Raw genomic sequence first — 27362 nt, forward strand, 5'->3', positions numbered from 1 at the left:
CATGGACTTGGACTAATTAAGATGGATTAAAGGAAATGGGCCTTAGGTCCATGGGCTTTAAGGGATATAAATATCCCCTAAACCAACCTTAAACCCTAAACCATCATTCATTTCCTTCTTATTCTCCAACACACTCCAAAACACACACACCACACACCGCCATATACGGCCGGCGGCCGAGGGAGAGAAACGAGCAAGATCCGAGAGAGATTAAACGTTAGTTGGTATTAGATCTTTATTACACGAGATCTAGAGTGCATAAACAAGTTAAACGAGACCCAAACGAGCACTAAATGTATGTTCTTGACCCTTTAAAGTTTACGTTTTAGTAGCGTTTAGCATTGAAACTTAGAACGAGAGTAGATCGGGTATAAACGAAAGATAAAGTTGTAAACTTGATAGTAAATATGAGTGTAATGAACCCGGAAATGGAAACGGCTCGATTAAATGAACCCTTAAACTAGTATTGAACGTTTCGAGCTTAAAGGTCCGGACTTTATGCGTTTTCGGGCCAAACCTTATTCAAAAACGACCATAGGGTTGATCGCGAGTTGGTTAAATATCGTATCCAAAGATTTCGCGTTAAAACGGTGATGGTTATGGGAGTTTTGGATGAGCCGTAGTCACTGCTGAACAACTTCGCCTGCAAGCTTAACCTCGCCTGCAAGCTAAGTTCGTCGAGCCTTAACTTCGCCTGAGTTAAGTTCGCTGAATGCTTAACTTCGCTGAATGATAAGTTTTCTTAAAAGATAAGTTCGCTTAGATAATAAGTTCGCTTAACACTAAGTTCGCTTACACTAAGTTCGCTTAATGTTAAGTTCGCTTAACACTAAGTTCGCTTACAGTAAGTTCGCTTAATGTTAAGTTCGCTTATTGTTAAGTTCGCTTAATGATAAGTTCGTTGGAGTTAGCAAATTAGAAAGTAAATTAAAAACCTAATGAAAAATGTGTTAAGACAGCTCGACCCCAGCCAGGGGCTCTGCCCCTTGGACCCTGCTAAGGGCTGCCGCCCCTAGACCCCGCTGCCAGGGGCGCTGCCCCCGGACCCCCGTTCGTTGTGGGTTATATAAAGATAGAAATACAACATGAGTAGTAGTAGTTAATTGATACATGTAAATATTATACAGTTAGCCGTGCACAGCTCAAGAAGGGAATAACGATTAGCGGAGAGCGTAACAGGATTCAGGTGAGTTTCTAGCCCCACTTCCTTGTTATGTTTTCGGGGCTGTGTGCATACTCGATGTGATAGTTAATACAGTTATCTTAAGTGGTAAGTGTATGCCTTGTATGATTTATGTATGATGATTGTTTGACGGTACGTGAACGATCTTAGGATATTGCATGTACCGTCAGGTGGTAGTTAAGATATGATTGATAAGTATGATGAAAGATATGATGTATGTATGAATATATGATGTATGCATAATGTATGTATGTTATGATGATGGTACGTGAACGCTCTTCGGAGATTGCACGTATTGTCAAGGAAAGTATGTATGAACATGTACGGTACAGTTACACGAAACAAAGGGACCAGACCCTAATAATATCTGTGATGTTAGGAACCAGACCCTTATAATATCTGTGATGTCAGGGACCAGACCCTAATAATATCTGTGATGTTAGAGACTAGACCCTTATAATATCTGTGATGTCAGGGACCAGACCCTAATAATATCTGTGATGTTAGGGACCAGACCCTTATAATATCTGTGATGTCAGGGACCAGACCCTAATAATATCTGTGATGTTAGGGACCAGACCCTTATAATATCTGTGATGTCAGGGACCAGACCCTTATAATATCTGTGAGGTTATAGGGCGAAAGGCTCTTTAAAACGTATGATTATGTATGTAAAGAAAGTATGAAGGTAAGAATGAAAGTATATGCACTTGTGTGTGTATGAAAGAAAGTTAAGAGGTTAAGTATGAAATGTAAGAAAGTATTGTATGAGTATGTGATTAACTAGAATTCACTCAGCGTAGCTGACTTTTAGTATGCACGCAGGTGAGTAGAATGAGGCAGGTAGCTTGAGGAGGACACATGGCAGAGTTGGACGAAGCTGGCATCTGAAGATTTTGCTATGATGTTTTATTTTAAAAAACTATGTTTTGTTTTTAAATGACTATGAATGCTCGATAAGACAAGAATTAGGGTTATGGAATGTAATGGTTTGAATGTTTTCAATGTTCCGCGAATGTTTTATTTAACTCTAATATTTAGAACTGCGTTTATGAGTAAATCCAACGTTAAAGTAGGGCTACCGGTAACGGGGCATTACACGAGATCAAGACAAAAACCTTGAGTTCAAGATAACTCGATCTCAAACTCAAGTTGAAGTCACACTCGCTTATGTTTAACTAGTCAAGCTATCGCTTAACTTGCCTTTTTTTGTGCCATTGAGCCTAAAAACACTTGAAATTTACATTAACTTTTGTCAAATGTATAACGCTATAGTCATTTTCTATACCCCCTCCCCTCACGTCCATGGTGAATTTCATCGAGGCCAAGCCACCCTGAACGTTGTTAATCTCAGCGTTGCCAAGTCAGGCCGGGCCCACCCCGGTGGCACCCCACCCCCCACCCACAAATAAATCAAAAATTTGCCTCTCATTTTGATTTTGAAGCCTTCATTTCCAAACAAAAGTTTGAAAAAATAGTATTTAATTAAAGGTTTATAATATATTATATATATATATATATATATATATATATATATATATATATATATAATATAATAAAGTGGAAAAACTATTCAAAAGTCATTACATACTCACTGGTCAGTTGATCACTAAAATTAAAATAATTTTTTTTTGGGTCTCAAGATATAACTAAACCAAATAAATGTCAAATACAACACTTAAAAAGTAAACCCTCTTTGCACAAAAAAAGCCATGAACTTTCCGGCAAGAAACCTGCCGGAGTTTCTTCAAATTCCGGTGACCAAACAACACAACCATATTATCATCATCACCTTCATCATATCTGTAATCATCATCACTCCTAACCCAACACTATCACAATCTTTATCGAACTCTCGGACCGATGATATTAATTCAAACTCACCGGATTCCACCACTAATTTCCAACCAAGTTTAGCCGTTGTTATCGGAGTTCTTGCCGTCATGTTTTCGTTAACATTCTTAATTTTAGTCTATGCAAAATATTGTCATAGACCCTCTTCTCTTCAATACTTGAATCAAGAAAACTTTGGTGGTTTATTACCTAGGTCAGTTTCTAGGGTTTCTGGTATCGATAAAACTGTGATCGAATCGCTCCCATTTTTCAGGTTTTCAACGTTAAAAGGTTTGCGAAACGGGTTAGAATGCTCCATTTGTTTGTCTAGATTTGAAGATGTAGAGATGCTACGATTGTTGCCTAAATGCAAACACGTGTTTCATATCGATTGTGTAGACCGGTGGCTTGAGAAAAACTCGGGTTGTCCACTTTGTAGGTGTAAAGTAAGCGAAGAGGATGTGACGCTTTTCGCATATTCGAGTAGTTTTCAGTTTTTAAATAATATATCAGCTCGTGAAGGTTCGAACTTGGAGTTGTTTGTTGAAAGGGAAGGATCCACAAGATTTGGAAGTCGAAGAAGTGTCGAAAAGAATGAAAGGATCGAAGACGACGAGTATGATGATGATCAAGAGATGTTGCACAAGTTTAATCATAGGATAATAATATCTGATTATGAGCATGGTTTAATAGGGAAGAATAGATGGAGTAGTTTGAGTTCATCTGATCTTTTGTTTTTAAAATCCGAAATGATTACTTCTTTGTCAAGTAACCGGTTCGATCCTTACCCGCCTACTGAAATTACATGTGTGCATAATGATCAAGTGATCAAGATCAAGGAAGAAATCAAAAGAAAAAGGGAATTTGAGAAAAAGATCAAGAAACGAGAGCTTGGTATCGAAACATCCAACGAGGCGAAATCAGCGAAGCTCGTCGGGGAACGATCGATGTCCGAGATTATAGTCCATTCAAGGTTTCTTGGTGTTGAAGAATCAAGTAATAAGGAAGCTAATTGTGGTGGGATTAGGGCTAAAGAAGAGAGATTAAAGAGATTATGGCTACCTATTGCTAGAAGAACTATTCAATGGTTTGCTAATAGAGAGGTTCAACAACAACAAATTAACACAATATCTCAAGCTTAAGTTATAGATTTACCATTTTATTAAGGAAATATACTGTATACTTTTTTATTGAAATTTATTTGGTATGTATAGCAAAATATAGAGTTTAAATATCCTTTTTCTCTTAACATATAGTTATAACTGAATTGCATTAATATATTGTTCACTACATATGTTTTTCTGTATATTTGTGCTTAACTAATCAACTAAAGGTGCTAAATAAAGAAATGAGCTTTAAAGCGGTAGTTTAAATACAAGAAAGTAGCTAGTAGCTGTTTTGAAAAATAAAATCAAAGGAGCCAAAATTAATTTGGTATAAAAGAATCAATTAAAGGAAACATAATTATTTCCGAAATGAATTTTATGGATTTTATGTAACAAATGTTATGTAAGATGATATATTTTAATATAAACTTATGCTTTCCTAAAACCGCCTGACATAAATTAAACAATATCTTTTTGAAGCTCCAAATGGGCAATCGTCATGCAAGAACCTGTTAACATGTTATGACATCTTTTTGTGATCAGTTTTATGTGTTACAGCTAGTTTTGTTTTATCAAATACTAATTAGAATTACCAAATTTGTGTTTAATAAAGAATAATTCTATTCAGAAAACTCCAAAAATTATATAATAACTTATAGGTGTTGGATGAAAGATAATCCATATATATTGAGAGAGGGATTAGTAATAGTTGTTAAATATTTTTTCTATTGTATTATATATTCTTTCTTTCTACTCCAAAACACAATTAAGTGATACATGTTTGAACATTCCTACCTGTTTTCAAATTATCATTATAACTTCTCAACTTTACATTTATCGTCGTCGTCGTCGTCGTCGTCATCATCATTATCATTATCATCATCGTACTCAGTATATCCCACTAATAACAAAGTTATGTTAGGGTCTGAGGAGGGTAAGATGTAAACAGTCTTACCTCTACCTCTTAGGAATAGAGAGACTGCTTCCGGTGAAACCCTCGGCTCGATAGTAGTTTTGCATCAAGCCTTGGACATAAGACACATAACAGTCAACCATCGGGACACCACCAATTGGTGCATGTACCCTTGTCTAGCTTTCGGCTATCAACGCCACCACATGATGCCTGATTAACCTTCCGCCACTTTTAACGTTATTTTCACGAGATTAGTAAAATCACATCAAATTAGTGCAATTTCACTTTTGTCCACCCGAGGGTACACACATATATACATTATATGCGCGCACCGCAAGCAGGCCGTATAAGGGATCGACCTCGTGTGAATAAGGAATCAACCCTTCATAGAAAACCATAATCTTCACCATTCATTAAGCAATATATTTAAGAAACAACTTTTTTTTAGAAAAAAATCTTCAGCATTTTTATTTTCTACAAATAAATTGTTATGATTATTTGCAGGTAATAGTTATGCATTAATCTTATAAATTGATAAATTACCACATTAACAATATTATCCTATAGCTTTACATTGTATTTAATAGACTAATTCCACGCCATTATAGTTAAAGGGCGTCGTCCTTCATTTTAAACTATTGTGACACTATTCGTCCAAAAAACGACTTTGAGGACTCATTAAACAAATACATCAAGACCAGTTAATATTCAATGTCACAATAAGAAAATGCTGTTTACTCGATCGTCACATCTATCTTAATTTTAGCTTTGTCACCATGCTTCCAATGCTTTGTAAGTATTCTAAAAGTCAAGAATTCAACTCACATGACAATTAAATCAATAACAAAATATCTATTGACATTTTAGTTGGTCAATGTTTGGAGTAATGCCTAATATAAAACTACATGTTTCAATATACTAAACGGTGTGACTGTATTTAGTTTATATATATTTTGTATGTTTAGTTTGTATATCTAGTGTGTATTAATTTAATTAGGTTTTTTTACAACGTTTGGAACTATCTTCGTTACCCGAGCTAGCCTTTCTGAGAGTAAATGTCAATCATCCATATTAATTTTGACGCTCTAAGTTTGACTCACCAAATAACACCATCAAATAGGAAACCCATCACTATGAAAACACCTCTTTAAGTCAGGTTTCGAACCCAAGACTTCAAACATCCCAGGTCTTAACTATCACCCCTGTCATTGTATCCAAAGGCCAATTAGAGTGTATTTAGTTTGTACTTTGTACACCTAGAATTACAATAAATAAGCACTCATCATAACGATTAAAATATAAATGCAAGAAGTTATAACTAATTAAAAATAAGTTTAATAGTCAAAGACCACGGGCTGATAAAAGTTATGGGCTTCTGCCTACTAAGATGGGCTACCACATGCTTGTTAGAACTTAGAACCATTGATAGTTGCCTAAGTTGGATATATTCACTATTCACTAATGCTAGTCAAGTTTGGCTGAAATATAAACACTAAAACACATACTGCAAAAGAATAATTATATAATTACAAATATTTCCAAAAAATATATATTAAGTTACAAAAAGAATAAATAAAGAATTAACAAATAGTAAATGGGTCGAATTTGTGTTGAAAAGTTTCTCACGAGCTAAACTTAAGCTTTGATAAATTAAACAAGTCACGTTTGAACTCAACTGCCGTTTTTATTTATTAAACTCCACTATGAGTTTTAGTTGTGTCAAACATCATTTAAGCTAGGTGTAGCAAGGATAAAAATAACATAGTTATATACAAAGACGCTTTTATAAACCCCAAGCTAGCTTTAAGTTATATGCATTTAGACATTAGCATTTGTAGTCAAATACATGTATTTAGCTACTTTTACTGATATTCTTTTTACATGCATTAACCTGACAAACCAAATTCCAACATGTAGAAAATACCATCAGTAAATAATCCATATGTCTATACCTACAAATCGGTTAGTTGAAAACCGGTTATTTTCAAAACCAATTAGTGATACGATCAAATAACCGGTTAATCAGGTCGGGTACTAACTGGTTTGAGACAAAAACCCCTACACGGTATAACCGCTTTCGGGTATAACCGAACCGGTTAACCGGTAAATAACCGGAAAAAAACGGTTTTAAAAAACAATTAAAAAAAATAACCAATTCGGTTAACCATTTTGTAACCGGTTTCGAAGATCAATAATATAAGCCGGTATCTAATCGGTGGTTAGAAACGGGTATAAACCAGTTAGTGGTGGACGGGTTAGTAACTTTAGGATTTCGGGTTGGAAATTGGAATAGGTTAAGAGCCGGTTAACCGGGTTGGCTGTGCACCTCTATCTATACCCAACCGAACCCCTATCCGACTCAACTTTTATAATGCCCACATTGGAAGGCAAACAGACCGACCAGGCTAGTAACCATCACACGAACCAACGACTAAACCCGATAGACGGTTTCCACCGCAGCATGGAACATGATTTAACTTTGTTGACCATTTTCATATGCATTGACAAATGTTCAGATTTGTTTAAACGATAAATTTTAATTAATATATTATTAACAAAGACATAACAAACTTAATTAACTTATGTGTAGTTATTTGATTAATTAAATAAAATTGACTCTTTTTCTATTGATAGGAAATAGTAAGTTTCAAGATGACCAATTTGTTTGCCTAGTGTTTCGTCATTTACTTACACATGACCACAAAGAATTTTCCACTTTATTGAGTGACTGACATCAACTTGAAAACATACCCACATAACATTCTAAAATTAAGCCAACACACCAACTATAAAGATGCGAAAAACTGTCAGATCAAATAACAAAAATTCTTAGAACCCAATGGCTTCAATCAAACTAGTTTTATCAGTCCATTTATTATTTGTATCTTCTGTTCTTTCACAGAATTTCATTGAAATTGAGTGTCAATGTAAAGATGGCAAACCGTTCAATTGTCCAGCTGACAAAGACTCAGGTCCACGATTGACAGGAGGCGCATCGCCACCACCAGCACCTACTCCTAGTCCTCCTGGAGGTGACGATCCAAAACCCGCTCCTTGTCCTCCAGGAGGCAAAGCTCCATGCCCTCCGGGAGGCGGCTCACCATGCCCACCCGGGGCACCATGCCCTCCGGGAGGCGGCTCACCATGCCCACCCGGGGCACCATGCCCTCCAGGAGGCGGCTCACCATGCCCACCAGGATCACCATGCCCTCCGAGAGGCAAAGCTCCATGCCCTCCGGGAGGCAGCTCACCATGCCCACCCGGAGCACCATGCCCTCCAGGAGGCGGCTCACCATGCCCACCGGGATCACCATGCCCTCCGGGAGGCAAAGCTCCATGCCCTCCGGGAGGCGGCTCACCATGCCCACCCGGGGCACCATGCCCTCCAGGAGGCGGTTCACCATGCCCACCCGGATCACCATGCCTTACGGGAGGCAAAGCTCCATGCCCTCCGGGAGGCGGCTCACCATGCCCACCCGGGGCACCATGCCCTCCAGGAGGCGGCCCACCAGGATCACCATGTCCTCCGGGAGGCGGCTCACCATGCCCACCCGGGGCACCATGCCCTCCGGGAGGCGGCTCACCATGCCCACCCGGAGCACCATGCCCTCCGGGAGGCAAAGCTCCATGTCCTCCGGGAGGCGGCTCACCATGCCCACCTGGAGCACCATGCCCTTCGGGAGGCGGCTCACCATGCCCACCAGGGGCACCATGCCCTCCGGGAGGCAAAGCTCCATGCCCTCCGGGAGGTAATTCACCATGCCCACCGGGAGCACCATGCCCACCAGGTGGCAAACCTCCGTGCTCACCAGGAAGCAACACACCATGCCCACCCGGAGCACCATGCCCTCCGGGAGGAAAACCTCCATGCCCTCCGAGTAGCAACACACCATGCCCACCTGGAGCACCGTGCCCTCCGAGTAGTAACACACCATGGCCACCCGGAGCACCATGCCCTCCAGGAGGCAAAACTCCATGCCCTCCGGGTAGTAACACACCATGCCCACCTGGATCACCATGCCCGCCAGGAGCACCATGTCCACCTGGAGCACCATGCCCTCCGAGTAGCAACACACCATGCCCACCCGGAGCACCATGCCCTCCGGGAGGCAACTCACCATGCCCACCTGGAGCACCATGTCCTTCAGGAGGTAAAACTCCATGCCCTCCGAGTGGAAACACACCATGACCACCTGGAGCACCATGCCCTCCCGGAGCGCCATGCCCACCTGGAACACCGTGTCCTCCGAGTAGTAACACACCATGCCCACCTGGAGCACCATGCCCTCCATGAGGCAAAACTCCATGCCCTCCGGGTAGTAACACACCATGCCCTCCAAGTAGCAACACACCGTGCCCACCCGGAGCACCATGTCCTTCAGGAGGCAAAACACCCTGCCCTCCGAGTGGCAACACTCCATGCCCACCTGGAGCACCATGCCCTCCCGAAGGCAACACACCATGCCCACCAGGAGCACCATGCCCTCCGGGAGAAAACAAACCAATACCAATTCCATGCCCCCCAGGAATCAACACACCATGCCCACCTGGATCACCATGCCCTTCGGGCGGCAACTCTTCTTGCCCACCTGCATGCCCTCCAGGGGGAAACTCTTCTTGCCCACCTGGAGCACCATGCCCTCCAGGGGGAAACTATTCATGCCCACCTGGAGCACCATGCCCTACGGGAGACAAAAAAACCTATACCCATTCCCTGTCCTCCAGGAAGCAACACTCCATGCCCTCCGGGAAGTGACGCTCCGTGCCCAACAGGAGACAAAAAACCTATACCAATTCCTTGCCCTCCAGGATCTCAGTGCCCTGCGGGAGTCAAAGTTTGCCCTGCGGGAGGTAACACTCCATGCCCTACAGGAGGAAATAGTCCATGCCCCCCGGGTGCTCCATGCCCTCCAAAAGGCAAAGCTGTTTGCCCCCCGAAAGACAACATTCCTTGCCCTTCTGGGGTCAGGACTCAATGCCTTTCAAGAGTCAAATCTTTAGAAGTCAAAGCTTGCGGAGGTAACACTCCATGCCCTCCAGGAGGAAACTGCCCCCCAGGAGCTCCATGCCCTCCGGGAGGAAACTGCCCCCCAGGAGCGCCCTGCCCTCCAGGAGTGAAAGCTTGCGGAGGTAACACTCCATGTCCATGCCCTCCTGGAGCTCCATGCCCTCCAGGAGGAAACTGCCCCCCAGGAGTCAAATCTTACGGAGGTAGCACTCCATGTCCTCCCGGAGCTCCATGCCCTCCAGGAGGAAACTGCCCCCCAGGAGCTCCTTGCCCTCCAGGAGTCAAAGCTTGCGGAGGAGGGAACTGCCCCCCATGAGCTCCATGCCCTCCTGGTAAAAACTACCCCCCAGGAGCTCCTTGCCCTCCAGGAGTCAAAGCTTGCGGAGAAGGGAACTGCCCCCCAAGAGCTCCATGCCCTCCTGGTGGAAGCTGTCCACCAGGAGCTCCATGCCCTCCTGGAGGAAACTGCCCCCCAGGAGCTCCACGCCCTCTAAGAGGAAACTGCCCCCCGGGAGCTCCTTGCCCTCCAGGAGTCAAATCTTGTGGAGGTAACATTCCATGCCCTCCAAGAGCTCCATGCCCTCCTGGAGAAAACTGCTCCTCAGGAGCTCTATGCCCTCCAAGAGGAAACTGCCCCCCAGGAGCTCCTTGCCCTCCAGGAGTCAAATCTTGTGGAGGTAACACTCCATGCTCTCCTGGTGCTCCATGCCCTCCAGAAGGAAACTGCCCCCTAGGAGCTCCATGCCCTCCGACTAGTAGAGATTGCCCTGCGGGAGGTTGCACTCCATGCCCTCCTGGAGCTCCATGCCCGCCAGGAGGAAACTGCCCACCAGGAGCTTCGTGCCCTCCGAGGCTCCGACTAGTAGAGCTTGCCCTGCGGGAGGTTGCACTCCATGCCCTCCTGGAGCCCCATGCCCGCCAGGAGGAAACTGCCCACCAGGAGCTTCGTGCCCTCCGACTAGTAGAGCTTGCCCTGCGGGAGGTTGCACTCCATGCCCTCCTGGAGCTCCATGCCCGCCAGGAGGAAACTGCCCACCAGGAGCTTCGTGCCCTCCGACTAGTAAAGCTTGCCCTGTGGGAGGTTGCACTCCATGCCCTCCTGGAGCCCCATGCCCGCCAGGAGGAAACTGCCCACTAGGAGCTTCGTGCCCTCCGACTAGTAGAGCTTGCCCTGCGGGAGGTTGCACTCCATGCCCTCCTGGAGCTCCATGCCCACCAGGAGGAAACTGCCCACCAGGAGCTTCGTGCCCTCCGACTAGCAGAGCTTGCCCTGCAGGAGGTTCTTCATGTCCTCCGGGAGCTCCATGCCCTCCAGGAGGAAACAGTCCATGTCCACCGGGAACTCCATGCCCTCCGACTAGCAGAGCTTGTCCTGCATGAGGTAACTCTCCATGCCCTCCCGGAGCTCCATGCCCTCCAGGAGCTCCGTGCCCTCTGACTAGCAGAGCTTGCCCTGCGGGCGGTTCTTCATGCCCTCCGGGAGCTCCATGCCCACCAAGTTCTCCCTGCCCTCCAGGATCTCCGTGCCCTCCGACAAGCCAATCTTCATGTCCTCCAGGTGCTCCATGCCCTCCGAGAGGAAACACTCCATGTTCTCCAAGAGCTCCATGCCCTCCAGGAGCTCCATGCCCTCCAGGTGCTTCATGCCTAGGAGGCAAGGGATCTTGCTCTCCTAATTTGCGTTCCCAGGTTTTCTGAGTGGAAAAGAATAATTAAAAACCTATTGTCATTTCAAAAGGAAAAGGCTTTTATGGGCCCATTAAAATGGGTTTTCATGTGCTTATTAGGACTATGGATAGGTAGTTACTATTCATGTCAGGCTAAACTTAGCCAAGTTTAAAGGATTTTGAGTCCGACTAGAGCTAAATATAATAACTTTCATCCAATATAATAAAAATATATTACACAAGATTTATTATATGCAATTCAAAACATAACTAAAGTATATATAAATATAAATATAAAAATAAAATTAATCATATATAGGTTTAAATAAAGAAATAATTAATACTAAATGTCTCAAGCTTGAGGTTCAAAACTTTTGAACTCGTCTCGTTAATGTTTTAGTACTATGCTGTCTTTTAAGCATCTCAATCATCATTTATGTTAGATGTGACATGAATAAAGGCTTTTATAAAAGATGAAAAATGAAACTTCTGTAAAGAAAAAACAACAATTTAAAAAAATGTAAAAAGATACTAGCATGTATTGGTATTTCTTTTAATGTGTGCAATGTGCTTCTTGCTTTAAAGGTGATGTGTGTCATATCAAAGAATTTTCGATATCATTGTCACGTCACCGTTATCCTGCTTCCCTTTCTCATTTATATCTTCCTCACCTAGCGGCATGGTCCCGCTTGCTATTGATTTTGCGGTTTCACAAGAGTGGAAGCCAACGTTCCAATGCGATACGGATTGTGTGGCCAACACCTAGTCATTTTGCTTCCTCGCCTGAATGTCCCCCCCCCCCCCCTCTTCTCACCCTAACAAGTCATAAAAGTTAAAGATATATATGCATAGAAATATGATTAAAGTGACGAGCCATTGTTTTATGCGTACATCAATGTAGTTGTTATTTTGTTCTATTATATTAATGTTTTAATTTAATCAATTTTCCTAAAGTGTGGTAAAATATTGTCAAATTAAACATTTATCAAATTATAAATCCTAAAAAAAATACCAATTTGGACCCTCAAGTATGTTGTGCACTCAGGTGGAGCTACCCTTGTGGCTTGTGATACACTGATACATACATTACTAATACTAACGGCTCGGTTGGCCTGTTTTAATATAACTTGTAAGATGTTTAACTTGTAAGAAAACAAAACCTTAATTTTCTATCTACATTTTGCTGCTTCTAATCTGATCTCTAGTTCTCTGTAAATCCGCACATGTTCTTGCGCCAAGCATCTTGTTTAGGCTATCCAAATTGTTTGACCTTCGAAACCGTCGATGCTCTTTCGTTTTGGTTTGGCTTGTGAACAGTTTTAAGCCGGTAATAGTATTATTTTTCTTTTATTATTTATAGATGCATGAAAAAATGTAAAAAAATGGAGTACTTTATGATGTGGCCGATTATTCATGGATAGTAAATATATCATATCAATATTTTGCTACAACATAATGTGCATGCAAGTAATTGGAAGTTAAGCTATTTGCCTATCAAAAGTAATTTATCAATCAAGTGGTTTGAATCTCAAATGGATATAAACATGTATTAGGAAGGCATAAGATCATGCGGTGGTTATAACAAAAGTAATTTATCAATGTACATGACGTTTTTAGCGGCCTCACGATCCTGATCAACTCGATGTCATCTTCGTCATGATGGTTAAATATATCGGATTGTGACTAGAGCATCTTCGTTAGATAAATCCAATGTTGAAAAACCCGTAATAAAAAAGAAAAACATCAAGATCTGGTTTAGTACCCTCGCGGAGCCCTCTCTGGCGCTCATTGGCGAGCAGGATGTAGCGTTGTTCACCATTAAAACGTGCCAACATGGTGGCTTTGACGCCCCTCTCACCCACCCATAACACATACTAATAGTAATATTGCCGGTTTAATTGAAGATATTCATAATTTTCTAAGATATAACTATAAAATTCACGTATCGAATGTATGTATGTATGTATGTTTTCAGTCTCATGCTGTGGATATTCTCAAATGTACGAATAGTTGTAACGAGTTTATGGTGAATTTATAGTTTTTTTATGGTGAAATTGATTGACCTTGAATTATTTTGGTTGATGAAATTATGGTTCGACCATTGATCGCTTGAAATTCGAAATACAAGTACTTAATCGCTCGGGTAAAAATTTATGAGATTAATTGCAAACATATTGAGCAAAACTGTTTGAAAGATTACAATAATTTGGATATAATTATGTAGTAAAATTGAAGTTCTAAGCTTCTTTACGGTCCAACAGTATTTTCGAGATTGAAGAATCTACGGGGTTGACATATTTGCAAGGTAGCACTCAATTCCTTTGCCATATAATCATCATCATTAGATTGATTTATAGGAACAACCAAGACCACCGTAATGGCAACCAGACGACATGTTCTGAACATGATGCGGCTTTCTTAGCAGATTTCTTCAGTTCTTCTGAACAAGACGACATGTGTTTTGCTTTGAGTGGAGCGACTAGACGAATATCGGCTCTATACATTAGAATTTTAGTGCTCACACATGCTCAAGTATTATGGGCAGATGTAGTCTTAACTTATAATGAATTTTTGTTAAAAGGTTAAGAGGTTTTTCTCAAAGTTGTACATATTGGTGGTCAGTTTGAAAAACAAGTTATCTATAAGTATGATTGTGATTATCGGTGATATGTATTAAATTAAGTGTTTCTTATTATTGTTAACTTGCATGATAACTTACTTTTTCTGTAATGTTACAGTTTTGAATATTACAATGATAGTAATCTCATTATAGTTTCATTATGGTAGTAAAATAGATGTTATCTTAATTGAGTATGGAATGATATAGGGAAACAAAGATAAGGTTGGTAATGGCTTCTCTACTATAGCTTTGAGAAAAAGAAAATATAGAAGTTAGTGTGTTTTTAAGCAGTGTGGTTGGTATAATTGGCGAATATCATCCAACTTCATAGCATCAAATTGATGGTACTTTAAGAATATACTTGGTGAATATGAGAGAAAACGCATTGGAACTTTTAATGAAGTCGGTCATTTTTATATTTACGAATTAAATGAGTTGTGTATTTATTTTAAACACATACGATTTTGGTTTAGAATACAAAAGAATATGGATTTGTTTTTTTGACGTTAAACTCCCGGCTACTTAATGAGCATAAAACTAGTTATATATATTAATGAAAAAAGGACAAACACCGGTTTACATCCAAACCCGAACCAATCCGTCTTTGCTCATTATAAATATACGTTCTTACTTACATGAACCACAAACCCAACCCACCCTGCATTGACTCATAATACTTTTACCTCAATTTTATTTTGACTTATTTATATAATTAGTTTTAACTAATCATAAAACTCAAATTAAGTATTATGTTCAAAATCAATAAAAATGATTTGATTCTCATAGGCTTTTCTCTATTAATAGGAATTGGAAACTTTCAAAATCACACAACCACAAAGTACTTCCACCTTTATTGACCCTCTTGACAACAAAACAAAATAAAGTGGCAACGCAAAAAATATAAAGATTTGAGAAGGAATGGTTCCAATCAAACTCGTTTTATCCCTCCTTCATTTGCTATTTTTACGTTTTGTTCTTGCACAGAATTTCATCAAAATTGAAGGTCAATGCAAAGATGGCAAGCCTTTTAATTGTCCAGCTGACAAAGACTCAGGACCAAGATTGAATCCAGGAGGCACAACGCCAGCACCAGCTGCTAGTCCTCCACGAGGCAACAATCCAAAACCAGCTCCTTGTCTTCCGGGAGGCAACACACCATGCCCACCAGCGACACCATGTCCTCCGGGAGGTAAAGCTCCATGTCCTCTAGGAGGCAAACCTCCATGCCCTCCGAGTAGCAACACACAATGCCCACCCGGAGCATCATGCCCTTCGGGAGGCAACACTCCTTGTACGTCGAAAGGCAATGTTCCATGCCCTCCTGGAGGCAAAGCTCTTTGCAATCCAGAAGGCAACACTCCGTGCCCTTCTAGAGGAAACACTTCTGTACCAATTCTCTGTCCTCAAGGAAGTAATGTACTATGCTCTTCGGGAGGCAAAACTCCTTACCCTGCTGGAGGTAACGCTCCTATACCAGTTCCTTGCCCTCCTGGAGGCAACGATCTAAAAGCACCTCCTTGCCCTCCAATACCTAAACATGGTCCTTTCCCTACAGGAAGTGACGATCCAGAAGCACCTCCTAGCCCTCCGATACCAAAACCATGTCCTTGCCCTCTTGGAGGTAACGATCCAGCCACACCTCCTTGCCCTCCGGCACCAAAACCATGTCCTTGCCCTCCGGGAGGTAACGATCCAGAAGCACCTCCTTACCCTCCGGCACCAAAACCATGTCCTTCCCCTGTAGGAGGTAACAATCCAAAAGCACCTCCTTGCCCCCCGGCACCAAAACCATGTCCTTGCCCTCCAGGAGGTTACGATCTAAAACTAATTCCATGCCCTCCATGAGGCTGTGATATATGGCCTAAAGAACCCTGTCCCGACGATCCTGCATGTAAATATCCAAAGATTCTTGAAGTAACTCCCGGATATTCTAAAGCCTAGGTGGGGTAAAGATGAAAAAGCTAAATAGATTATATATTAACATCATCAAAAAAATAGTTTTAATCATATACCAATAGCTGATAATATGTGTTAATCTTCAATTCAATATCTTATTACATTAAGATGTTGATATAAAATTGTGACACTCACTCAATTTTGCTATGCACATCAAACATGATGTACGAGTTAATATGTAAGCTTGTAAATTAATAATAGTACTCCAACACCCGTATTCCATCAATCGAACAAGTATCATTTTATTCATGAATCTTGACACTGTAGGCGTTGTCACCGTTGGCCAGACTGTATAAAAAACGTATAGAAAAACTGGAATTTATTTTTATGATGAACTCCGTCCAAAGAGTCTTTCATGCTAATAAACAGCTTTCTTTAGTAGGAATAACCGTAGCAACCAATAAGTTGGGGTTGGAGAAGATCTAACACTATCAAAAGATTGTGATTCGTCACATTTGGATATGCCACTACTCGAGTTATATATTAATTCAGGTTTGTGTTATATATTATTCAGGTTATATGGTCTATTGTAGTTGTAATTCACAAACACGAATACCGAATTAATAAATCAAACTCGAGTGAAACAAAAGAATCTTGAAATGTTGAAATAAATTGGAGTTTAACAAAAAGAATAATCTTCAAGGCTTGTATAGTCTAAAGAATTTAATTCACAAACACGAAGTGAGACACCAAATTAAAATCTCAAACGAGCAAGAATTAAGAGGAAAACAACACTTGGGTTTGGAACAAAGAAAGAATCTTGAAATAAATTTGAGTACAATGAAAGGGAATAATCTTCAATGAACTGGAAACACGTTTGAATTGTTGAATATTTGCTTTGGTTAGTATTGTGGTTTAGAACATTCGGGTGCCATCTGTCCATTAAAGCGCTTGAAATCCGTACAGTAGTTGTAGATCATGTAGTTATCTCTTACCCATTTCATTTGACCTTGTTGCCTGAAACTCAACTGTTGATAAACAGGAGATGTCCACCAGTTGGCCCGAGAGGGAATGGCATATTGGCTAATGCTAACCGGTCCGTTCCACTTACAAGCTCTAGCCCTGAACCTACGGTAGTAAGCCTCAAAAGGTGCAGAAGTCCAGTCGATTTTTACTAGCCCACCTCTTGTTGTTGGTTCAGGCCCTAATGAACACACACGCACAACACCCGTTTGCTGTATGTATATGTAAATATGCAGTGAATATATGAACAAGGAAGTTTGAGAATGTTTTCTATTATAATATCAAAAGAAGGTACATTGTATGCTAAAACAAATGAGGCTTTATATAGCCTCACATACTTGAACGTGGGTTTAACAAAAACAATAAACTACTAATATTTATCCTAAAGTAATGGTAAACTCCATGACCTATTCTCCAGGCTTAAACTTGTACTATCAAACGTACACTTCCACATAAATCGGATAACCTCAACAACTCCATTAATATTAAAACGTGCATATTATTATTAACCCATTCCATTAACCGTCTTTGACCCGATAACGTGCTGACCCATGAACCGTAAACGAACCAGATTAACCCCAACACTTGTAGCCCAGTTGTCAGCATTCCACAAACTGGAGTAGACTCGCATCCCTTGTTGGTTAGGGTATGCAATCCCTTCACTCTATTAGTTTCTGAAGACTCGAATAGGCACACTATCAACATACCATCTGCAATATATATATACATTGACAAGTAGTTAATATAAATTCAAGCAACTCTTGAAATCATGAGGAATAAAATGGTGCTTAGTCTCGGTTTACTCACACAACTTCGGTTAGATTCCAATGAATTGTATAGTTGTGATAATTGGCGGTGGGATCAAACCATAATTTGAATTATTGCTCTCGGTTGCCCTGTCCTTGGGTGAAAATATTTGTGTGCACCGTGTAAGGCTCTCCTGTCGAGTTCCCCAAGAACTCAAAGTCGATCTCATCATGTTTTGCACCCGTTGAAGATAACTGTCACAATCAAACATATGAATACATATCGTTCTCAGTATTCATAACCTATGAAGTATTACTGATAATACGTTGTTGCACTTGCTAGGGTTTATTGTTATAATGTTTAGAAGATATTATTTGTTTAAATTTCATTTATAATCATCCTCATTGTATCTCTATATGTAGTTGATTAATAATATATAATTTCTTACGAGTTTTTCATTATTCTATTCTACACTTACGTAATAAGCTGTCACCGTTCCAGCCGAGTTCCCTGGAACCAACTTGATTAGCTTTTCGATGCTTCCAAATAAGAAGGCCCTCTTGGATTGGATACCAGACCCTGCGATTAAGTTTGAAGATCAGTTTATTATTATACAACATAGGAGCAAAACATATATTCAAATCTATAGCGAAAAGATTAAATCTTTATACCGGAAGTTTGGTCCAAAACAAGGCGGAGGTCGTCACCATTGCCAAGAATGGAGGAATGGTGAGCACCCCAGTTGAAATACATGCTTTTTGGAAAGTTTGCATTAACCATGGATTATTGGAATGCTATTGCAAACACAAAAACCGCCATGAATGAAGCTCGAGAACCCGCCATTTTCAAACTATAATCAATGGTTCTCTTGGTTGAGTTGTTTGTTGTGTAGTTATGGTTTTTGTTTGTCATATTTATAGCTTGTGTCCAACAATGATATTGTGGCTGACCATGATGTTTTGTCCCACTATTCTTTTGACTTTGTTTAATAACTCATATTGACTCCTGGATTTTGACAACACATATGCTCTAAAGCTGGGAATAGAATTTAGTAGCGGAGGTGCACCCCATAGAAAATAATTACGTCAATAAACTTATTATTATTGGGTTTTTGTGTTAATATATATTTTTATGAAATTAAATATATATATATATATATATATATGAAGTAAAATTATTTTCTAAACAGTAAGAAATCTTACAAATTGAATTACCAACGAGTGTAACCGACAGCGAGTTCCCACAGATTACGCCGTCCTCCTATAGCTAATATGTTTTACGTATGTTCAGCTTTAAAGTCAGAGTTTACGTATGTTTAATGCATTGGCAATTTCTGTATCTAAAATGTGGTTGATTGTAATAAAAACTCTTCCGCTTGCAAGTAAAAACATTTTCCCTTTCTATTACGGTAAAGTAGCTGGCCACCGGACGAGTATAAAACTCTAATACAATTACACACATTTTGGTTCTTTTGAGTTTCAAAAACCTTTTGATTAAACTTCCACCAAATTTTAGCTCTTTTTCTAAAACAAGTAATAATGTTTTTATTTTGAATTCAAATAAAAAAAGACACTTATTTTATTATTTTGTCATTATGCCATAAAAATCCTCGGTCACTGGACGAGTATAATATTGGTTTATAACAGCTTTCGTCCGAGAAAGTAAAGGACCATATCGTCATTTCATGTCAAAAATCTCACACCACCACACAACACCATCGGCCACCACCACCAAAATCGCCATGGAAGAAAAAGGGATTCGTTATGAATACAAAGATCTATAAAAGTTCATCTACTCGTTCATAATATACACAAATCAATATGTGAATACCTAAACATTCTAGAGTACATCGATTAGCGCTGAAGCAATCTATTGCTTCAATTCCTTCTGATTCACACCCACAAGCACAAGCTAGAGATACATTTCAAAACCCTTAAATCGAAGCATCATAAAGTATTATGGATCACACAGTGGAGCAAGATCAAGAAGACGAAGATTTTAGCGGAGATATACCAGATGAAGGTGAAATTGACGCTGATATTGAGATGAAGAGGAGCGAAATGGAAGGCAACGATTAGTCAAAAACAATAACCCCAATGTCTGCATTATGCTTCTTTCAACTTATGTGTTATAATTTTGTTCATTGATGCTATGTAAACTAACCTCTATCATGCTATGTAATCTTTTGATTTTTGAAAAATCATGACTTGTAGGATATGAACAAGAGATTAAAAAGACGATAATACCCCTCACGTGATTGGGCCTTAACACAATCGAATATGTGTACCAAATAGTCAAATACATTACTTGCATTGATAAAGAGGTGCACAAACCGGGTAAGAATCGGTTCAGAGTAAAGTCCAACAAAAGTAAAAACCGAGTTGAGTAGGAACCGGTTCCGGGTATACTCGGATATTTGGCCGGGTTTTGACTGGATTTTCCGGGTTGGGTACAGCACCGAGGATAAATCTAATACCAGATGGTACCCTTAGGTCGTGTACAAATAGAAATCAATTCCGGGTCGAGCCCACCGGGTATTTTGTGCACCTTTACATTGACATATGATTTAGAAGTAGTACCTAATAAAAGTAATAATGCATGCGTGACAAATGAGACTTCAAATCCACATATAGATATAACATACATCAACCACGAAACCAAACAAAATTACAATTTTAACCCCAAACATAACATTATCTCAATTCTCAAACAAGCATTTCATCAAACACCTGGTGTGCAACATATCAAACTCAAACAACACAAACATAGACACCAACAACAATCAAACCCGTACCAAACAAAGTCAACCCAACACGGGTCTCTTCACCCAGCACCATCCCAACCACCGCCGTGGCCGCAAACGTGGTGGCATTGGTAACCGGAACCGCAAGAGAGATGGGCGTGTTGTTTAATATAGCAAAGAAGGTGGCGGAAGCTGACAGGTTAATGATGAATGGAAGAGAGTATTGCCAGATTAGTAAGAGATTGAACCAGTCAATCAGGGTTTTGAGAACTGGGTTTTTGTGGGTTGAGGGTGGTTGTTGGTCGGAGATAAGTGCGCCTCGACGCATTAAGGCGTTTGTGGCGCCCCAGATTAAGCCCACTGTTATCATCTTCTCCACGTCTCCGATTACCATTTGGCTGATTTTCAGTGTTTGGTGATTGATGAGAGGTCCAACTGAATATAGTTATTTACGACTATAGACAGTGAACAAAATGTGACCGGTTAATATTGATAAAATGTCTGGAGTGGTTCGGTACAGTTTTGGATTAAAATCAAATCGAAAACAAAAACTCGGGTTTTAGATATTTTGAAATCGTTTGGTTTCGGTTTTTGTTTTGGTTCAATTTGGGTTTTCCTATTTGAGATTGAACATTTTAGACTAAAAAAGCTGGTTAACAATAATAAATTTATGAATAAATAATTTTGTTAGTTGACCGATAAACTATTATACATTTGATAAAAAAATATTTAAGTTAGATCTTTATTAAATTCTTATAAATTAGTTAAATGAAAAAATAAGAATTTTGGAATGTGGTTCGGTTTTTATTACATGCAAAACCAAAACCGAACCGTTAGTTCGGTTATTACAAAAACATAAAACCTGGCAATCGGTTTTTGTTTCTATTCATTTTTTTTTGGTTTATTCGATTTATAATCGATTTCTTCGGTTTCTTGTACGCCCTTTCTTATATGTTCACCTAAAACTTGTGGACTTGATCATTACTTGATGAGATTTCACACAGGTATCTTCCATATGTCCAAAAAATCTCGTCGGAAGCTAAAACAATCTCGTCACACGCCAAAATAAATATCGTCGGAAGCCAAAACTAAATCTCGTTGAACGCCAAAATAAATCTTGTCGGAAGCCAGAATAGTCTCGTCAGATACCTAAATAATCCTGTCAGCTCAAGTCAACTTTTTGGAAAAACTAGCGACCCGCCGGTTTATGACATGTAGCGGTATCTGATTGATTAAAAATCTCGTTTGATTGACGAGCTTTAGGGTGAACCTTATAGGAATTGTTTGATCAATTGAAAATTTTATAGGGCTTGATTAAAAAATGAACATTTTAGTCATTTTCCTTCATAAATAAAGCCTCAAGGTTACTAGATAATTAAGAAAGGTGTTCAGTTTTAATATTGTGAAGACACGTAATTAGAAACCCAAAGTATGTTATTGTTGAAAGGTATTTTTCAAATTCAATATTGTTTCTTTCGTCATAGCAGAACGTATGATTCACGAAATAATATTTATTTTGGAAAATATTAGTGTATACGTTTTATTTGAAAAACTAATAAATAAATTGTTTCATATAGCGAGTGTCCGACCCCTAGTATGTCAACTTGTGGGATCAGTTAAACTTTTTAATATAATTTGTGGGATCGTTAATAAAACTTTTTTTCTAAAAGCTAGAGTTTAAATATATCAATTTCGGATGTAAAAACTTATTAGAAAATTATATGGTGTTATGGTTTCTGTGTTATTACGATATATATATGTACGAAGGTAAAAAATAAAAATCTTAATAGCAACTTTAGCATGATCACTTGTAAGACTTTCTTCCATGTAAGAATGTGAGATTCTCAGCGCGCATATAATACAGAGGAGATATGATGAAATTAAGAACCCGTGAAGAATTGTGTGGAGAGAGAGAGAGGAAACCGCGGGGTAGGACGGGTGGAGGGTTGTGATTAACACCCGTACATTACATGATCACGTGTTGCGTTCAGCGGCGAAGCTTGGACGAGTGTCGGGGGACTCAAAATGTATTAAAAAAATCATAAACGAGGGGGACGGCTCAAATTTTTTGTCGAAAACGGTAAATTTAAACTACGTATAAAACTTTCGAGCGAAAAAACGGATACATTTACACCACTGCGAAAAAAAATAGGGAGTTTTCGGGCGAAAACGAGTAAGTTTACACTACGTATTAAATTTTCGGGCGAAAAACGTATAAATTTACACTACTGCGAAAAAAATAGGGAGGTCGGGCTCAAATTTTCGGGTGAAAACAAGTTTACACTACATATTAAATTTTCGGACGAAAAACGGACACATTTACGCTACTGCGCAAAAAAACAGGGGGGCGGGGCCACCCCTAGCCCTAATGAAACTTCGCCATTGGTTGCGTCAAATATACTCTAAAGAATAGTAGAGTGATGCAGTTTCGTAAGCGATCAATGGCTCGAGAGACTCATAATTAATCAAGACGATAAAAACGAACCAAAGGTTCCAAAAACAATGTTCTTTTATATAAACTTAAACAAAAACTGACTAACAAATAAACCATAACACCCTATTTATACTAAAACGAAAAAAAGATAAACATGAAAACTAAATAACATAAAATAATAAAAAAAATATTAAAATCTGAATTCAAATTAGGAGATATCCTGCATGTTACACACATTTATGTTTTGTTACTTAGTTATATAGTATTACAATTTTTTTTTTTGAAATTAACGCTCCTTTTATATTTCATAGAAACATCCAAACGATTTACAATGAAGTAGCAGGTAAGCGGGTAACAAGCTGCGCCGCAACCCTCTTTTGAATAGCAAACCAAATCCAACTAAAAACAAAGTTTTTCATTCTTATTACAATGAAAAATATATAGTATATTTAAAAATAATTTGTGAAGAAGAGCACAGGCATTTAAACATTATTGATGCAACATATTTTTAAATTAAGAGTAAATTACTAGATTGACTTATCTTCAGGTCAAAATTGTAATATTTATTCGAGCGTCCACATTTGGTTCTCTATCTTGCTCATGTTATTTCTCAACAAATAAAAGATAAAAACTATATTAATAATATTTACATCAAAGTAAATGTGTGCTCAATCATCAAAATATGATAATCTTTAGAACACTTGGAATTTGCATAAAACTTTCTTTAAGGTAATATTATTATTTATATAAGAGTAGGTAAAGGTGTACAACTAAAAACTTGTTTTGTTTATTTGAAGTTTCATAATCAGATAAATTAACAAGTCTAAAACTAAACATAAGTCATTATAGTCGTCGTTCACAAGATTTAAAATTAAAACTTCGTGTGTCACATGATATAAAATAAACCAAACAAATGTTAATTAAACAACACATAACCCTCTTTGTACAACACCAAAAAAAGAAAAACAAAAAGAAGAACAAACAAACCATGAATTGTCTTCTTCTCATCATCATATATCTCATCTTCATCATCTCCTCTAATCCAACAAAATCACAATCTTCATCTTCTTCTCAAACTGATGGTACTTCAAAGTCATCTAATTCCGACACCGGTTTCGAACCAAGCCTATCAGTTGTCATAGGAGGTCTTGCCATCATTTTGTCATTAGCATTCTTACTTTTGGTCTACATAAAATACTGGCACAGCCCATCTTCTCTTCAGTACTTGAATCAACAAAACTTAGGTCTAATACCACAATCAGTTCCTAGGGTTTCGGGTATTGATAAAGCCCTGATCGAATCACTCCCCATGTTCCGGTTTTCAACATTAAAAGGATCACGAAACGGCTTGGAATGCTCTATTTGTTTGTCCAGATTTGAAGATATTGAGATGCCACGATTGTTGCCCAAATGCAAACACGCTTTTCACATCGATTGTGTGGACCGATGGCTCGAGAAACACTCGGGTTGTCCACTTTGTAGGTGTAAAGTAAGCCAAGAGGATGTGACTCTTTTTGCATCTTCTACTAGTTTTAGGTTTTTAAACAATCAATCCACCGGTGAAGGTTTAAACTTGGAGTTGTTTGTTGAAAGAGAAGGATCTACAAGATTTGGAAGTCGAAGAAGTGTCGAAAAGATCGAAGAACCCGAGTATGATCAAGAGATCTTGCACAAGTTTAATCATAGGATAATAATATTTGATTATGATCATGATTTGATGGGGAAGAATAGATGGAGTAATTTAAGCTCTTCTGAGATGATTACTTCTTTGTCAAGCAACGAACTGAAATCTGGTAAACATGTTGAGAATCGATCGATGTCGGAGATTATAGTTCATCCAAGATTTCTTGGTGTTGAAGAATCAAGTAATAATAAGGAAGCTAATTGTGGTGGAAATAGTGCTAAAGAAGAAAGATTAAAGATATTATGGGAACCTATTGCTAGAAGAACAATTCAAATGTTTTCTAATAGAGATCAGCCATCACAAGTTAACACAAGTTCACAAGTTTAAGTTAGATCTAAAACAAAGTTGTATAACATATAATATATTAGTAGGAAATAGTATTAATGTATCTTGTTCCTTGCACGTCTTTTTCTGTATTTCATTCCTAGATTAATTAGATCTAATCTTTAAGATAATATTTAAAGGCATTTTACTACAAAATTATGAAAGTCAAATTTATTAGTATTTGATAGGAGTGCCCGCTTTAAACACAACATGAAAATAATCAGTTTTTGGAATTGTCACATCTAATTAACATTATATTAAATAAGTTGGGTTGGGGTTGACCTTTACTTACGCATGTCAGCCCGTCAATCCGTTTAATGAAACATGTCGACCCACCAAGTTAATCAGTCGGCATGGGCTACCAACTTTAAAGATCATGTTAAGGACGATGTTTTGTATTATATAATTAACAATCATACAGGTTGAATTCTACTAAACTTGTTGAATACGATCGATTTTAAGTGAGTTTGGTTTCTAATTATTTTTGCATAACTCGAATTTTGTAGATTGAGGAAATAACGGTCAGTCACGAGCACTTGATACCAAGTATCGTGTAAAAGTTATTTGGTACAAAAATAATGTAAAGGTTACAACATTTATGAATATTTAGAATACAAAGATAAAAAAATGAAATGCAAAGCATAGAAATTGAAATAATGAAACACAATGAAGTACTAATGAGTTATTGCAATCAAAGATCAAATCCTCAACAAACTGGAAACAAGTTTGAATCTTGCTTAGGTTAGTATTGTGGTTTAGAGCATTCGGGTGGCATCTGTCCATTAAAGCGTTTGAAATCCGTACAGTAGTTGTAGATCATGTAGTTATCGCGCACCCATTTTAATTGTCCTTGTTGCCTAAAGCTCAGTTGTTGGTAAACAGGAGATGTCCACCAGTTGGCCCTAGAAGGAATGGCACATTGGCTGATGCTAACCGGTCCGTTCCACTTACAAGCTCGAGCCCTGAACCTACGGTAGTAAGCCGCAAACGGTGCAGAAGTCCAGTCGATTTTAACTAGCCCACCTCTTGTAGCCCAGTTGTCAGCATTCCACAAACTGGAGTAGACTCGCATCCCTTGTTGGTTAGGGTATGCAATCCCTTCACTTTGATAGTTTCTAAAGACTCGAATCGGCACACTATCAACATACCATCTGCAATACATTAAAAGGTAGTTAATAACTCAATATATAATCAAACTATTGTTTAACAATAAAGATTAAAATAGTGCTTAGTACTCACACAACTTCGGTTGGATTCCAGTGAATTGTGTAGTTATGATAATTGGCGGTCGGGTCAAACCACAATTTGAATTGTTGTTCTCTGCTACCTTGACCTTGGGTGTAAATATTGGTGTGCACCGTGTAAGGCTCTCCTGTCGAGTTCCCCAAGAACTCAAAGTCGATCTCATCATGTTTTGCACCCGTTGAAGATAACTGACACAAACCATACTATCAATATACATAGTTCTTATTTTTAATATGTATATCTAACAAATATTTTGTTGTTGCACTTACATAATACGCCGTTACAGTTCCAGCCGAGTTCCCTGGGACCAACTTGATAAGCATTTCAATGCTTCCAAATAAGAACGCCCTCTTTGATTGGATACCCGATCCTGTAATTAAGGTTGAAGTTTCATATATTGTTATGTAACATAGAAGCAAAATTTACTTAACATTCTTAGATAGAAAGTTATAAAAGTCATATATTTATACCAGAAGTTTGGTCCAAAACGAGGCGAAGGTCATCACCATTGCCAAGAATGGAAGAATGGTGAGCACCCCAGTTGAAATACATGCTTTTTGGGAAGTTTGCATTAACCATGGAGTATTGGAATGCTATTGCAAACACAAAAACAGCCATGAACAAAGCTCGAGAACCCGCCATTTTCAAAATAATCAACAGTTCTCTTGGTTGTAATTATGCTTGTGTTTGTGTTTGTGTTTGTGTTTGTGTTTGTGTTTGTGTTTAATGCCTTCCTTATATAGCCTGTGTCCAGCATATGTACCTGCCCATGATGAATCCTGTTGTATTCCATTGTTCTTTTGACTTTGTTTAATAACATATATTGACCTAGCTAGTTTGTTTGACAATTGGTGTACTTGTCATTTCAAGTATCATCCATGTTTTTATGTACTTATCATTTAAACATGATGAATCCTCTAGTGTTCCACAGTTTTA

General features: G+C 38.9%; 2 protein-coding genes and 3 pseudogenes across 2 annotated transcripts; 2 read left to right on the forward strand and 3 right to left on the reverse strand.

Annotated features, from left to right (window-relative positions):
* Positions 1–2773: 2773 nt before the first annotated feature.
* Positions 2774–4185, forward strand: LOC143540692 (E3 ubiquitin-protein ligase ATL42 pseudogene; annotated as a pseudogene).
* Positions 4186–16918: 12733 nt separating this feature from the next.
* LOC143540693 (putative xyloglucan endotransglucosylase/hydrolase protein 26) lies at positions 16919–19120 on the reverse strand (annotated as a pseudogene).
* Positions 19121–20542: 1422 nt separating this feature from the next.
* Positions 20543–21138, reverse strand: LOC143540694 (uncharacterized). The gene has a single exon (XM_077033681.1). It carries the CDS (start codon positions 21131–21133, stop codon positions 20747–20749), a length of 387 nt encoding a protein of 128 aa, XP_076889796.1. The 5' UTR covers positions 21134–21138; the 3' UTR covers positions 20543–20746.
* Positions 21139–24132: 2994 nt separating this feature from the next.
* Positions 24133–25184, forward strand: LOC143540696 (E3 ubiquitin-protein ligase ATL42 pseudogene; annotated as a pseudogene).
* A 714-nt stretch (positions 25185–25898) lies between these two features.
* LOC143540697 (putative xyloglucan endotransglucosylase/hydrolase protein 26) lies at positions 25899–27090 on the reverse strand. The gene is made up of 4 exons (XM_077033682.1): positions 26897–27090; positions 26696–26796; positions 26421–26614; positions 25899–26332 (listed from the first exon to the last, which is right to left on the reverse strand). Exons 1-4 carry the CDS (start codon positions 27066–27068, stop codon positions 25924–25926), a joined length of 876 nt encoding a protein of 291 aa, XP_076889797.1. The 5' UTR covers positions 27069–27090; the 3' UTR covers positions 25899–25923.
* Between the last annotated feature and the right edge of the window lie 272 nt (positions 27091–27362).

The sequence above is a fragment of the Bidens hawaiensis genome, unplaced genomic scaffold, assembly GCF_021521415.1.
Source record: "Bidens hawaiensis isolate Kalapana, Puna unplaced genomic scaffold, B.hawaiensis_p1.1 tig00012327_1, whole genome shotgun sequence".
Lineage (NCBI taxonomy): Eukaryota > Viridiplantae > Streptophyta > Magnoliopsida > Asterales > Asteraceae > Bidens > Bidens hawaiensis.

Excerpts from the sequence above, each read along its gene's own strand:
- LOC143540697 (XM_077033682.1), bottom strand. The coding sequence starts at position 27,068 with ATGGCGGGTTCTCGAGCTTTGTTCATGGCTGTTTTTGTGTTTGCAATA. Across the intron at positions 26,797-26,896 it reads CGTTTTGGACCAAACTTCTG|GATCGGGTATCCAATCAAAG; the intron begins GTATAAATATAT and ends CCTTAATTACAG. Across the intron at positions 26,333-26,420 it reads TGGAATCCAACCGAAGTTGT|ATGGTATGTTGATAGTGTGC; the intron begins GTGAGTACTAAG and ends AATGTATTGCAG.
- LOC143540694 (XM_077033681.1), bottom strand. The coding sequence starts at position 21,133 with ATGGTAATCGGAGACGTGGAGAAGATGATAACAGTGGGCTTAATCTGG.